We start from the raw sequence: 16,117 nt of genomic DNA, 5'->3' as shown, positions 1-16,117 counted from the left end.
CCTCCGATCAGCTGACCAGCACCTCCTACATGTCCCTAGCTCCCGCTGTAAGTCCCACGGGGAGCGCGCCTTTTCAGTTTGTGCACCTAAGCTCTGGAACCACTTGCCCCTCCCGATCAGACACTCTTCCTCTCTTTCCCTTTTTAAGTCTCGTTTAAAAACTCACTTTTATTCTCTGGCTTTTAATTCTGTCTAACTTATTCCCTTTCTCCTTTTCTTTTTGAGTTGGATTACTTGATTTTAATGGATTTAGTTTTTATTTTTGATTGTTTTTATTGTGTGTTTTTGTTCAGCACTTTGGTCGGCTCTCATGCCGTGTTTAAATGTGCTATATAAATAAAATTGGTTTGGTATGGTATGGTACATTCTTCATCATCACAGTGAGACTCAACAGGTGTAGAAGACAGTCCCGCCCCCGTGGTGTCAACAGGTGCCTGTGTGGCTGCAGACATTGTCTCACTGCATCTGGACACGACGATTCAAATGTAAAATTAATTGGTTTAAGTTACAGATACTGTATTGTGTAGGTAAACAGCTAGCGAGGGTCCGTCCGTGGACCGTGCTTGGCAGGAGAGGCAGTTAGCTACAATGCTAACGCAAAAAGTTCCTTTGCCAAACTTATAAAGTCTACATACCTCTGCTTTGGGCCCGTTTGTATTCTTCCTCCTTCCTTCGCTTTAGGAATGCTGATCCAGATGGCTTAGATGTTCTTTTCATCATAAAAAATACCAAAATTTTAAACGCGACGACAACAGGTTGTCCTTCTACAGCGCTACCCAACACGTGATCTACGGCACCCTTAACGGTCAAATGCATCGGAGCGGTGGCCCAAGCGGGAGCTCGTCATGCAGCCAGCTCATTAGAATTTAAATATTGATGTTTTAATTTCATGTCATTTCAGAGGGGCATTTTGAGTATGTAGAGAGCGCATTTCATGTAACAAACATAAATTTAATAAACTATTTATTTTTTAAATTTTTTTATTTTGCGCCCTATCCATGAGATGTCACCCCGGGCGGCCGCTTGTGTCGCCTGTCGGCAAAGCCGGCCCTGCTGGAGAGACAGAGGGAGTGAGGTGTGACAATAAAAAGTAAAGAGGTAGACACACGGGGAGCGCAAGAGAGACAAAAGGAGAGGAGAGGGAAAGAAAAGCACCATCTATATGCATACACTGCAGCCTATAACACAAGTAGCACTTCATTCCAGAGAGAGAAGCATCAATCTTGACAGCATATGGCATCTGTGCAAAATCCATTAATTTTTAATATACCAGGCACTGAAATGAGAAAGGCTTCCCGAGACAAGCAATTGTCAGACGTCAGTAGTGTTTTGATAACTTTTTTGATCTCCCTTTTTATTTGCATTCATAAAGCGAGGCCGTCCACATGACACCTCAGTTTGGACGTGGCTGGAGACTGACATGGAACCATTTTCCACACAATTGCTCCCACCTTCAGCCTGGAGAATAGGGAGCAGAGGAGGAAACGGGACGAGAAAAGGATGTATGGATGACAGGACGTGGATTGGCTGGTGCAGGAAATAAAACCTTACAGTTGTATGATGAACATGCTGAAGGCTGCTGATGCGGACGATCCTTTTCATGGATGGAATACAGGAAAAATGTTATCATCATGCTTTTTTTCTGAAATAAAAAACAAAAACAATAGAAACAATTCAACCAAAGATAAAAAATTGTATCAAAAACATAAAACAGCCATTCATCTCAGCTACTGTAGCCACACGTTCAGATTACAGGAGCTCTTCAAAATAAATTGTTGAAAAAGCTCCAGCGTGCTCCAACTTTGCGGTTCGAGTCTGTTTGAAGAAGAAAATGAGCTCTTCTCAACGAGAGCCAAGTGCAACGAGGTCAAACGGTCAGCGCAGCGAGCCGTGTCACACTCTGTAGCGAGCTCCACGGGAAGGTCCTCACCCCTCTTAATGCAAATACATGACTGCACTTTAAAAGAGAGATTTGATTTCCTCCACTTCCCACAGCTGACGGAAAGCTCGTCGGAGCCGTTTAAAGTCATGGAATCATCTCCTTCTATGGAGGCAGGATTGCAGGATATGTATTCGTGTTTGTAAAGTGGACAATTTAAAGCGAGTGGCCAGAGGAGACGAGTGGGAACCTGGAAGATGCTATAAGAGCTGCTCGGGAGGCAGGTGCAAAGTGGACTAATTAATAGCAATCTATATACTGGCCGGGGCACGCAGAGGGCCGGCTGAGACACTCAGGTCTGGCAATGAAAAGATAGCAGCTCCAAATTCATTTTCTCACCGTAGCTCTCCCGGCGGAAGGCTCAAACGTACACTCACACTTCCTTTAACGCATTCACTGGGGTGTGATTTATTCTTGCATTTGCCAGCGCATTTGGAAAGTTCATTACCTTCCTCACGGCTTGTTAATTAGCCTTGTGAAGCCGCCATTAGATCTCCTCAGGCCAGGACTGAGGTGAGACGTTTGTCCTAAAACATTACCGTAGTCCAAACAGCGTAACGACACGCGATGACCACTCAGCCTCCAACGCCGTCACTTCTGTGTGAACATGAAACGCATCCCGGTGAGCTCTCACATCACCTGACCTTCGGTGCTATTGACACACTTCAGGGTTTTCATAACCTCCTGCTCGTTTTATAGTCGCTTTGCCAGTGAATCTAGGAAATGACTCATCAGGGTTCCTCGAACCCCGGAGCTCCAGCAGGGGAGCGTTGGGCTCAGCTGGCGGGTTTAAGAAGTTGTGCAGCATGAGGCTGAACTGCAGGAACACGGGCCGACACCTCACGACAACACTGGCAAGTCCGAGCAGGCGGCAAAGTCTTATAGATCACGCAGGTGTTCATTTGTGTGGCCAAGCGGGCCGCAGGCACGCGTCTCATTTATACTTTACAGAAACAGAAGCCGACCTGCAGCAAAAGCATTAAAGAGGAAGCCCTGGACGCTTTATTTTTAGAACAGCTGCGTCTAATGGGGCCTGGCAGGTACAGGAGGTGTCACAGCTGTTCAGGCCCAGGTGAAGCTCCGGCCCTCTGCTCCTCCCCACTCCCCGCCCGCTCCCAACCAGTCAAATGACTCATAGCAAAGATCAACGGTGTCGTTTCTAATAAACTCTTCTTCCTCCTGCTGCCACCTTTACTCAGTCCTGGTGATAGGTTCTTGCTAGTAGCCATTTCATTCCACAACACAGAGGAAGTGGGGATGCATAATGTAAAAGATGTAAAGAAGATGAATGCTCTGGAAGACGCTCAGAAGAGTAATTAGAAAAACCCAACCAACTGACTGGTATGGAGAGCATACACGCGCATAAAGCCCCAGTCTGATGGTAAAAGAGGAGGCACTAATAATGAGTCTTGGTGTTTTACCTTAACGGTCAGATGTTTCGGACCCTGATGCAGCTGGAGAACTGGAGGTGGACTGATGCTAAACAGTAGCTTTCGGCCCCACTGAGGTCTTCATATTTGCAGCAAAACCATGTGCAAACATTCCTTTTCAAAGGTTCTTCACTGAGTAATGCTCCTACTTGCGTTAAAGGACCGGCATACAGAGTCATCTTTGGTGTGTTGAGTTTCAAATTCCATCTTTCGGTTCGTTTTAAACACAGGAAAGGTTTATTTACCTGCAACGTTTTGTTCGCGGCTGCAAACATCATCAGGCTGACGCCGATGGTGGCGTCACTTCCTTCGTTTATCCGCGGGCAGCAGAGGACGTTGTCGCCCCCTGCTGCCCGCTCTCCCCTCTGGACCCTCTGGTTAGATACCAGCTGGACTTAAATGAGGAGTCATTTACGAAATCCCATGCAAACTCTGCAATAAAACATCCGTAGGAGAAACCGGACGCCAGCTCAACACACGAACAATAGAACATAGAAAGGAGTACGAGAAAGAAACAAGTCGAAGACACACAAGAGCAGCAAACTAGGAAGAAAAAAGAGAGTCCCTCCACCGTGTCCTGGGTCTTCCTTTAGGTCTCATCCCAGTTGGACGTGCTCGGAAAACCTCACCAGGGCGGCGTCCAGGAGGCATCCTGGCCAGATGCCTGAGCCACCTCAACTGGCTCCTCTCGGTGTGGAAGAGCAGCAGATCTACTCTGAGCCCCTCCCGGATGACCGAGCTTCTCACCCTATCTCTAAGAGAGAGCCCAGCCACTCTTTGGAGAATCCTCATCGCTTGCATCTGCGATCTCATTCTGTAGATCACTACCCAAAGCTTGTGACCGTAGGCTAGGGCAGGAACGCGGATCGACCGGTAAATCGAGAACGTTACCTTCTGACTCAGCTCTCTCTTCACCACGACGCCGCAGATGCAGCACCAATCCGCTTATCGATCCCACGCTCCAGTTTTCCCTCACTCGTGAACAAGACCCCGAGATACTTACACTCCTCCACTAGAGGCAGGACCTCATCCCTGACCCGGAGAAGGCATGCTACCCTTTTCCAACTCAAGACCATGGTCTCAGATTTAGAGGAGCTGATTCTCATCCCAGCTGCTTCACACTCGGCTGCGAACCGCTCCAGCGAGAGCTGGAGATCACGTTCTGATGAAGCCAACAGGACCGCATCATCTGTACATTTCAATTCCTTTATTGTGACACAGAAATACGTGATTTTACATTTAAAGTGCTTCAGTATTTTATACCTTATATGCTATTTTCACATACAGTAAAATAATAGGATGAATAATAATCCCTTCACCCGGTAAATGTGTTTGGATTTAAGGAGCGTATCTCTTAAACGGACCGTTAAACCTAACAACTTCTAGTTTTTGAATATTTTTCATGAAAACATTTTGACTTTTGCATCTGAATGAAAGACTTTTTCTGCTAATTGAAGCATTTGTCAGCAGACTTTATTCCACAGTCACACGCTGCAGCAGAAGGATTGTCTTAAACCTCGTCTTTACTGTGAGCATTAAAAAATCAGCGATAAAGACTGAAGAGGAAGCTGTGTGTGCGGACTGAAACTCTCACTGGGGCTTTTAGTTTTATATTCAAAAGTGTGAGGAGACTAAAAGCCCTGTGGATAATGTTCACTGTTCACCTTTTACAAGGCGTGTGCTCTTGTTTACCAGAACAGCTATTTTGGTTCTGGAGAAAAAAATCAACCGGTACACGTTTTTCCTTGTTTCCTCTCAGACTATCAAACAGCTCGTCTTACCAGAGCAGAACATTCCTTCTCGCTCCACCTGGAACCTGCAGCGCCCCTAACTTTATCTGTATCACTGTGGAAGACGTGAATAGATGCAGAAACACGCCGTCCTCGTAGCACAGTGGGTGGGGGTGTGTGGGTGGAGGTGGGGGTGAGGGGAACACCACACAACAGGAAGATCAACAGCAGCAGCAGATAAAAACAGCTCTGCAGAATGGTAGCATCAGCTTCAGCGTTTGTCTCTTCTTCTCTCTCCTACTCCAGAAGATAGGAAGCTGTTTGTGGGGATGCTCGGCAAGCAGCAGAGCGAGGACGATGTCCGGCGGCTGTTCGAGACCTTCGGCCAGATTGAGGAGTGCACCGTCCTTCGAGGGCCTGATGGGGCCAGTAAGGGTCAGAGCCCACACACCTCCCACTCCTTCACCCTCCGCCCGTCCCTCTCAACCCTCATCCTTCTGACTCTCTCTGTTTTTAAAGCTTTGCTCCTGCTTGTGTTGCACTCGTCAACGCTGCCTGTGATGCTCTCTGCTCTGAATAATCCCTCCTCCCCTCAGCTTTCCTCCACTGCCTTTAATGTTTCTCACTTATTTTTCTGTCATACCTCATCGTCACCACACTCCGACACCTTCTTCCTCCCACTTTACCTTTTCATCCCTGTACTTTTTGTATTGTTTCTTTTCTTTGTTGTCGCTTCTTTCTGCTTTCAGTGTTTCCTTCCTGATCTTCCTCTTGCGTTGACTCTCCAGAACGGTGGCTCCGCTCACTCCGGGCTTGTGCAACACCTCATCTTTCCATTGTGCATTCCCTTTCTCCTCTTCCTGTTGCCTGAAAACTGGAAAGGTGTAATCATGTTTGTTTCCCGCATCCCCATCGTCTCTCCCCAGAGACTCCACTGGACAATATTGCTCCACTGTAAATAAAGCAGCTGTCACTCCCTGAATGGGGACTTTGCTCCCATCCAGCAGCATCTTCTGCGTTCTTCTCCGTGACTTCTGTGCTTTTTATTTGGGCACATGGAGCACGGTCCTCTTGAAGATGGTTTGATCACAGGTGATGCGGGTCTGTTGGAGTGACATTTCCAGGTGACGCTTGTCTGAGTTTAGCTCTGAGCCACATTTAGGGTGATGGTTTTCTTTGGGACTGCTCCTGTTTCTCCCTGCGGTTCGTTGGCTGGTGTTTAGAAAGCCTCTGAACATGCAGGACGACAGGAGAGAATAACACGCAACGCCGCAAATCCGTGTAAGTGCATCAAAGAGAACATCTGGTTACACCAAACCACAACACCTATCCGTGTCTGCATCTGTTCCTCTCACTGTTAATCCTGGTCTATTGCTCTGCATCGCCCCTCCGGCCCATCGCCTTTATTTCCACTCTTCCTGTCTGTCTTTTCCTTCTTCGCTACCTCTCTTCCTGTCTGCACAGATGCCTCGAGCTGACTGACAGCACATAAAACCAAATAAAGCCCATGTTGCCGTGTCAGACAGAAGCCAGTTTCCCTCCTTGTGTGAGCTTTTGCTCCTTTCTCACCCTCCCACCTCGCCTCCCTCCGCCTCCCCATCACACGCCGTACGTTCTCTGCTTTGCCGACTGTCTTAAAATGAAGAAAAAAAAACCCATAATGTTAACTGTGAACGCCACCACCAGGAAAAAGTTTCATACCTAGGTATCTGCTTCTATCGATCCCTGCGCAACAGTTCCACGCGATCATTGCGGGATGTTACGGCAAATTATTTAGCCAGCCGCCTGGCTCGGGATGAGGTTCCCATAATTTGAATGAGACAGACCTTGAAATTGACAGCGCTGTCTGTTCCATGGCTGAGGCTTTGTCCCTGTTGATGTAAATTGATGCCACTCAGAGGCTTTTCAGCGCCCCTCTTCACCCAGTAGAAAAAGGCCGAGAAGTCGAACATCCATCTCTCTGTGGTGCCGCTCCTCAAAGTACTTTCAAAGTGCAACACTTGCTGCCAGAGCTGAATGGAGCCCTCAATTGTCAGCAATAATAGAGAGATGGCTTTTAGGTCTATAATTAAGTTGTGTTATAAATGTCGCCCATCCAGAGGGATGGAATTCATACATACACATTATTACCCCGGGAATTCAAAAGGCAGCGCAGATCTCAGTTGAAAGCAGTACAATCTCGTTTTTTCTTCTTCCTCCAAACTCGTTTGAAGCCGTCAAACTCAAAAACCTAAATGTGCTCTATAATTTATGAGGGTGCCGCACTTTGAGTCATTCCTAAAGCGCTGTGCTCTTTGTACTTTAAGTGTATTTATGTTATTCTGTACATCAGAAATGGCTGCAGCTCTGTTTGTCTGTTAGCATAAATATCTGTTTGTGATGTGAACCGGCGGGTCTGAGGGCTTGTGCAGGCCGTGCTGCTGCACCAGCGGCTCAAGGTGCATTTGCCTGGTGGAGGAACCCCACCGTCAGCTTCTCGCCTTAAATAATTGCTCTTTTGTTAAATCAAATAGCCCTTTTATTACAGTTGCCACAAAGGTTAAATGCGTTTGCTGGGGAAAGCCCTCAAAGACAGAGCTGCATCAAACAATACGCAGTAGGTTGATGCATTCCAGTTGGACAAACGGAGACCTTTCCTCCTGTTCCCCGAGGGGCGATCATGTGAAGTAAAAGAGTGCCGGAGCGCTGTGACAGAATCAAAGGCTCCTCTGGCTCGTCTGCTCGCCTCTGCAGATCTCTGCAGCTTTAAGGGCAGAGAGAACACACGGCCTTCACCGCTCACTTCCACACGCAGTCGTTTAAAACACTCACCGTTCACTCGATGCAGCGCCTTGAATTAAAGTATAAATAGTCTCCCACTAAATGCCCACATGCTGCACCTCCTTCTCATGAGTCGTTTTGATTTTGTCATAAAATGAATAATTGACTTGTTCAGAGGGTAAAGCTGACTCCTGAGATGCAGGATGAGCTGCCGCCAGACAACCAGCGGCTCCTGAGCCGACCCATTACTGTCTGGCGTTTGGATAAATCGTCTCAACGCCTTTAGTCACACAGAGAAACAGGTTAGAGATGTGTGATCATTTTAAACGGGTGCAGGAATTTAAACCATCTGAAAGTCCAAGAATCAGCCGCCGCTGCTGTTCAGGTAAAGGACGCGGGCAGAATTAATCCTGACGTTTCTTAATGAGACATCGCTGAACCGACGGGCGACCTGAAGGCAAGGATAAGAATAGGACATAACAGGATTCATGCTGCTGTCTGTGACAGCCACAAAGTTCACAGGAATAGCTCCTTGTTTCATTTAATGGCTTTTGGAAAATGATCAGATTTCATTTTTTACTGCATTTCAAGCCACCAATGCTCTCTTTACGATGGTCCTATGTTAGTTTAGAGCCTGCACCTACTTATGCACGGGAGCGATGTTTAATCACGTGGTCACAATATGCGTGCCTGTGATCTGGTACTGCACGCCGCTAATGTCCTCTGAACAGTTATTGGAATGTTGCTCAGGAATAATTCAGCCCGCTTCTCTTGCCATGTGGCCGACACGTCTGCGGATGTTTCCTCTCGGTGCTGCAACAAACCAACAAATATAACATCTCTGTATATACCAGGGGTGCCCAATCCTGGTCCTGGAGGGCCGGTATCCACCACGTTTTAGTGGTTTCTCTGCTCCAGCATACTTGATTCAGTGGTTGAATCACCTGTGCAGCAGCTCACCAGGCTCTGCAGAAGCCTGTTAATCACCTGCTGATTGAAATCAGGTGTGTTGAAACAGAGTAAAACCAAAATATGCTGAACACCGGCGCTCCAGGACCAGGATTGGGCACCCCTGGTATATATAGTGCTCAGCTTAAACGAGGACACCCCTCTACATTTGTCAGATAACCTTTAGTTTCCTTTCAGAGTCAACGTTTTCTATGAGGTATACTACAAAATACTCCCACTAATGTGGGCCATTGATTGCAAACAAACTTTGCTCATTTTCACTCACAAAAAAGTGACTTTTCTAACTAATCCATTCAAGCCCATGCTGCAAAATGAGTACACCGTACAGCCAGATGACTGTAAAAGTGCCATACCTAGGAAAATCACTTTTTTGTGAGTGAAAATGAACAAAGTTTGTTTGCAATCAATGGCCCACATTAGTGGGAGTATTTTGTAGTATACCTCATAGAAAATGTTGACTGAAATTAGCAGATTAGCATTAGCTTCTGATAGGAAACAGACGGTGAAACTCTAGGATTAGAAAATCCTGACAGATCTGCGTCACACTGTCGCTAACATTCATGGACTCACCCATCTGGACTCACGGCGGGGAAGGCTGTTGTTGGTTTAGCGTCCAGGAAACAGCAGAGAATGTCACAGCTAGTAGAAGGTAAACGTTAGCATTAGCAACTCCAGCCGCTAGCTCTGAAGAAGACTGCAGAAGTGGTCAAAACTGTAGGTAATAGTTTTAGTTGTGGGGTGTATTATTTTATGAGTCAACCAGTTTTTTTAACAATTCAATTCAATTCAATTCAAAAATACTTTATTAATCCCAGAGGGAAATTGATTGCTGTAGTAGCTCAGAATAATAATAATAATCAAGTCATCAAAGAGTTGTTGTATATTACAATGGCTGTTGGCAGGAAGGATCTCCAGTAGCGGTCAGTGTTGCAGCCAAACTGAAGAAGCCTCTGACTGAAGACACTCTTCCGTTGTCGGACAGTCTTGTGAAGAGAATGCTCAGGGTTGTCCATCATTTTCTTGATTCTCTGGAGAATCCTTCTTTGCATTACCTCCTCCAGCGGTTCCGAAACTGCCAAAACTCTGGCTGAGTCCTCGAAAGGGCTTGGAGTTCCTCCATCTTGTTGGCCAGTGATCTCACATTGCCCATTACGATCGATGGAAGAGATGGTTTGAATTTCCTCTTTATCTGTCTCCGTTTTGCTCCCGCTCTGCACCCACGCTTCTTGCATTTTAGCTCATCTGGGATTTGTGGCTTCAGTTGAGGTATTATTTCAGCCTTTCCGATGTTAATCAGCTGCTCCCGATTGTAAGCCAGATGGTTGCCATGGTTACACATCATAACAAATGCTCAAAAAGTGAGAAAAGCTAAAAAATAGCAGTAAAAATCCTCCAATTTTCACAGCACCAGAAACAGAGAAGTAAAATGTACCAAAAAATACCGTTTCCTTGAGAAACTAGAAGAAAAAATACCCAAGAAAAGGTAAAACTTACATATAGTCAACAGAGCTACTCCAACATGCAGCCGCCCAGAGCAGCGCAGTTCCAGAAGAAAGCTGAACATGAAAATGGGGGTGGGGTGGGGGGGGGTGTTAGGAAAATCACATTTTTGTGAGTGAAAATGAACAAAGCTTGTTTGCAATTGATGGCCCACGTTAGTGGGAGTGTTTTGTAGTATAGCAGATTAGTATTAGCAGATTAGCGTTAGCTTCTGATAGGAAACAGACGGTGAAACTCTAGGATTAGAAAATCCTGACAGATTTACGTCACCCTGTCACTAACATTCATGGACTCACACATCTGGACTCACGGCGGGGAAGGCTGTTGTTGGTTTAGCGTCCAGGAAACAGCAGAGAACGTCACAGCTAGTAGGAGCTAACCGTTAGCGTTAGCAACTCCACTACACAGCTAGCCGCTAGCTCTGAAGAAGACCACAGAAGTGGTCAAAACTGTAGGTAATAGTTTTAGTTGTGGGGTGTATTATTTTATGATTCAACCTGTTTTTTTAACAATTCAATTCAATTCATTTCAAAAATACTTTATTAATCCCAGAGGGAAATTGATTACTGTAGTAGCTCAGAATAATAATAATAATCAAGTCATCAAAGATTTGTTGTATATTACAATGGCTGTTGGCAGGAAGGATCTCCAGTAGCGGTCAGTGTTGCAGCCAAACTGAAGAAGCCTCTGACTGAAGACACTCTTCCGTTGTCGGACAGTCTTGTGAAGAGAATGCTCAGGGTTGTCCATCATTTTCTTGATTCTCTGGGGGATCCTTCTTTGCATTATCTCCTCCAGCAGTTCCAAAACTGCCAAAACTCTGGCTGAGTCCTCGAAAGGACTTGGAGTTCCTCCATCTTGTTGGCCAGTGATCTCACATTGCCCATTACGATCGATGGAAGAGATGGTTTGAATTTCCTCTTTATCTGTCTCCGTTTTGCTCCCGCTCTGCACCCACGCTTCTTGCGTTTTAGCTCATCTGGGATTTGTGGCTTCAGCTGAGGTATTATTTCAGCCTTTCCGATGTTAATCAGCTGCTCCCGATTGTAAGCCAGACGGTTACCATGGTTACACATCATAACAAATGCTCAAAAAGTGAGAAAAGCTAAAAAATAGCAGTAAAAATCCTCCAATTTTCACAGCACCAGAAACAGAAAAGTAAAATGTCCCAAAAATACTGTTTCCTTGAGAAACTAGAAGAAAAAATACCCAAGAAAAGGTAAAACTTACATATAGTCAACAGAGCTACTCCAACATGCAGCCGCACAGAGCAGCGCAGTTCCAGAAGAAAGCTGAACATGAAAATGGGGGTGGGGTGGGGGGGTGTTAGCAAAATCACATTTTTGTGAGTGAAAATGAACAAAGCTTGTTTGCAATTGATGGCCCACGTTAGTGGGAGTGTTTTGTAGTATAGCAGATTAGTATTAGCAGATTAGCGTTAGCTTCTGATAGGAAGACGGTGAAACTCTAGGATTAGAAAATCCTGACAGATTTACGTCACCCTGTCACTAACATTCATGGACTCACACATCTGGACTCACGGCGGGGAAGGCTGTTGTTGGTTTAGCGTCCAGGAAACAGCAGAGAACGTCACAGCTAGTAGGAGCTAACCGTTAGCATTAGCAACTCCACTACACAGCTAGCCGCTAGCTCTGAAGAAGACCGCAGAAGTGGTCAAAACTGTCAGCTAAAAAAATAAAAGGTAAAACAACCTTTCCTGTGTTAAAATAAGAATCTAACAATGCAACTATAGGTAATGGTTTTAGTTGTGGGGTGTATTTTTTTTTATTCAACCAGTTTTTTTTTAATATTATTAACCTTAATTTCATGTTATGGATTTAAGTGTTTAATAAAACCCAGCCTTGTGGAACTAGCTCTTTTGTTCACTGAGCTGCTGATTCAATTCATATCTTTTAAAGAGCAAGTAACGTCTAAATTAACTTTTTTTTGCTGATGAACTGTATAAATGAGTGTCTAATAGTGTTTTAAATGTGTGCATTCTTTATTTTAGCATTTTGGTGCATTTTCTTTAAAAATTAAAAATTCTGTCTAAAAACCACAGTAATGCGCCACCTTCAGCTGAAAACATAGAATTTGAGTCATTTTGAATAAATTTTAGCCAATGGCTAAAGAGTAAAGTACTACGTAAACCAGTAGAGTACTACGTAGCAGCTCCGTGCCAAAGTTATAAAAGCAACGAGCGTCTCGGCCACGCCCTGTGGCGAGTGGGAGTTGGATTTGCAAGCGAGTGTAGGAGGTCAGCGGTAGTTCAGCATTAGCATATAGCATTAGCATATCCTAGTCTTTAGCATATCTTTTAGTGTTATAAATACTTATTTAGTGTTAGCTTGGCTGTTGTATATTGTAGTTTAGTTAGTGTTTGGCTGTTAGTGTAATTGGGAAAGTATTTCGGGTTTAGTGTTCCATATCGTCTTAGTATTGGTGAGTAGGTGTAGTGTAGTATGGTTGCGGTGACTCTGTGGGCATTTTACCCGCGATTCTGCACGCCTCCGTTTGAAGAGGGAGGCTGCCCACCGTGGCTCTTCCGCGATTTAGATGCAGGATGTGTACTCATGTACGCTGAGCGCTGTAAGCACATGCAAACATGTTTTACTGAATGCAGATGGATCAAAATGAGTCTAATTTAAAGATGATAAAAATGAAACGGGTTACAGCAGAAAGTGCTTTGAGTCCACACAGCAGAGTCTCTGATGTTCTCCTCTTTCTCCACAGGCTGTGCTTTTGTGAAGTTCTCCAGCCACGCAGAAGCTCAAGCCGCCATCAACAGCTTGCACGGTGGACAAACTATGCCTGTAAGTTTCACATGGCTGCATCATAACCCGTAAGACCAGTTAGAGGTTCAAAAGGTGCACACTCGTTGGTAGTTGTCCAGTAATCAGAAGGTTGCAGGTTCAGTCCCGGCTCCCGTCAGAGAATGCTGCTGTTGTGTCCTTGGGCAAGACACGTAACCCTCTTTGCCTGCTGGTGGCGGTCGGAGGGACCGGTGGCGCCTCACCACAGTCAGTGTGCCCCAGGGCAGCTGTGGCTACACTGTAGTGTGTACACGATGTGTGTGAAAGGGTGAATGAGTGATTGTGCTGTGAAGTGCCTTGGGGGGCTGTAGAACCCTAAAAGGCGCTATACAAATAAAGGCCATTGACCGTTACTTTCACAGGGAGGCTGGATCTATGTTATTGACATCTAATACAGAGTTTTAGTTGTTCGGTGCCTCTGAAAATTCAGACATCACGGCTCAAATCTCACCCACGATGAGGGAAACACACACTTCACACACTTACACAGGTGAAACTGCTTTGTGATGTCAGACTTGTTTATGTTAAAAAACCTCCCAGAAGACTCTGAACACATAATAACTGAACGTCTGAAACAGTATGGAGTGATGCTGTTTTATTAGTGACGGCACATCTTAGTGATTACTCACAACTGAATCCCCAGCAGGTGGAAGCCATTTGTTTATTGAAGTAATAAGAGAATCAGCCCAGGGAGGGTGTTTAGCTCAACAGTTGCTCTTCTGTTTGTGTGTTTAAAGAAACAGCACGTCCACTGTGAGTCACACCTGGTGTTTAGGAGCCAAACAGGTATTTTGTGTGAAGCTTCATTTTAAAAAAGACAATGGTTGGTTAAAAGTTTGAGCGTGCAAGGGCTTTTGTTTCTTGCAAGAGTCAAGACCTACATTAGGTTACGTTAATGCTTTATAGTGTTTAGAGGACTAAGGAGTGATTTTTCTCCTTCAGAGCTACTATAAAAGTTGGCTCCATTGTTGATGACATGGTTAACATGGTTACAGATCCCGTTTAAGCCCCTTCACACTGAATTAAGACCCCGCTACGCTCTCCCTGACCCAGATGACCTATTAAAACCTAGCTGCATCATGACAAATCTGGAAAGTCCCCTTCAGTGTGAAGACAAGCAAACTTTCTTCGCTGTATTTATTTGGTGCTACTTTATGCATACCTGAGGAGCTTTCCTGTGCCTTCACCACCATATTTGTATTAAAAGTCTTCACACAATGATTCATCAGCATGCATCCTCAAACGCCTTAGGCCCAGCCAAGTGGGACGCTCTTAGATCGTGTCAGAGTGCAGCTTTGCACCAGACTGTCATGATGCAAAAGGCAGTGGGACCAAGGCATGAAGAAAGCCATTCTTCACAAACCTTCCAACATGGATTCAATTCAATTCAATTCAAAAATACTTTATTAATCCAAGAGGGAAAATGATTTGTCCAAAAAATACAGTTTTTCTTGAGAAACTAGAAGAAAAAATGTCCAAGAAAAGGCAAAACTTACATATACTGTAGTCAACAGAGCTACTCCAACATGCAGCCACTCAGAGCAGCGCAGTTCCGGAAGAAACCTAACGTCATGGACACACCACCCTAAAGCCTAGATCTGGCACTAATAAACCACCACACCCATGCTACGGAGGTTGTGAGCGTATGCCAAACCACAGTCATGGCTTTCTCGTGCCTAATACAAGCCTAAGATAGCAGGAAATTGTACATTTCGCCCTACTTTTATAGCACTGCAATGAGTCACAACATCCTTGTGAGGAAAAAGTCCAACTCTCAAACTCTGCATGCATGGGCTAGTCCACATTCACCTTCAAAAGATGTAGGTGGTCGTGTAAAATGTTCCATTTCCTAAGGCTGCCATGCTTTAAACTGCATCCACACTCACTTCCTAGAAGTTGGTGCATAAAAGCATCTACAGGACTGCATTTAGCCATGATAACACACACACACACACACACACACACACACACACACACACACACGCACACGCACGCACACACACACACACACACCAGTATAAATACACTTGTCACTTTGTCATGGCAGGTAATTAACCTGACAGCCTTTATGCTGTTTGGACGTAAACAACCCACGCAGCCTGTCTAACCATCATGGAAACAGCTAAATGTGTTTTCTGGAGAACTCTCGACTAAATCCGAGAATATTTCTGCTCCTCAGTAAAAGGAGGATTAAGCACAGCTGGATCTTTGTTAACTGGGACAGAGCAGGTGAGCGGGCTTCTCAACAGTCAACGGTACTTTTAGCTTCATGAGAAATATCTCATCACAGGTGAATTATTACTGGTGACAGCACGACCCCCGTCACGGGACTACTTTCTGTTAAAGAACATTAAACATTTAAAACACCTGAAAATACTTAAGAGGGGACGCTTCATTACTGAGACTGGAGGGGAGGTTAACAAGTAAGTCAATAATGTTGAAAAGCACCCTAGAGTTAGCATGGATCTTCAGAATGAGCTTGGATTAATGGGCTGCTCTGCTTCCTGATATTTTTAGCATTAGTTCTTTGTTGTGGGACTTCCATCATGTCAGCTTTCTAGTAACTTTGTTATGTGTGTTAATCAATGCCTGTTATCAATAGAAAACCAGTTATTCCTGCTAATAACATACAAACTAATTTAGCATGTTTGTGTTCTTTATTCATGACTATAATCATAACTGAAGTTCTATATGAATCAAACTGTTTATGTTCCAAACTTTTGAGACGCCCTGTTTCGGCCGAATGTCTGCACAGCGGTTTGGGAAGGAGGTCGTTTGATTGTGAGTTGATGCCGTTTAGAGAAAGCGGCTTTTAGGATGCAACTCTGTGCTGGTAATCCACATCCAGCACCTCTGGTGCACCCGGACGTCCACGTCCAGAGGAATCCCTCACTATCTTTATGCCAAAATAACCGTAAACGATGGGGGTGCAAACATGTATTCACACGAACCAACATGAGGATTTTGAGATATCGT

The 16,117-nt window shown here is 45.1% G+C and overlaps 1 protein-coding gene across 14 annotated transcripts in view; it reads left to right on the top strand.

The window, feature by feature from the left end:
* Nucleotides 1-16,117, top strand: part of celf6 (CUGBP Elav-like family member 6) — a 209,672-nt gene that overhangs the window by 141,802 nt on the left and 51,753 nt on the right. For 9 of the 14 annotated variants that reach the window (XR_008559282.2, XM_054731912.2, XM_054731906.2 and 6 more), the window contains exons 4-5: nt 5,406-5,534; nt 13,062-13,141. Coding sequence is in view for 13 of the 14 variants with exons in the window: in XM_054731912.2 (XP_054587887.1) it covers nt 5,406-5,534; nt 13,062-13,141 (209 nt within the window). In the remaining variant the exon portion in view is untranslated. The remainder of the gene's footprint in view (nt 1-5,405; nt 5,535-13,061; nt 13,142-16,117) is intronic. The other 5 variants (XM_054731911.2, XM_054731910.2, XM_054731907.2 and 2 more) reach the window with 2 other exon arrangements.

The sequence above is a fragment of the Nothobranchius furzeri genome, chromosome 9 (genome assembly GCF_043380555.1).
Source record: "Nothobranchius furzeri strain GRZ-AD chromosome 9, NfurGRZ-RIMD1, whole genome shotgun sequence".
Lineage (NCBI taxonomy): Eukaryota > Metazoa > Chordata > Actinopteri > Cyprinodontiformes > Nothobranchiidae > Nothobranchius > Nothobranchius furzeri.
Note: the sequence above shows the minus strand (reverse complement) of the source record. Positions and strands in the feature narration are given on the sequence as shown.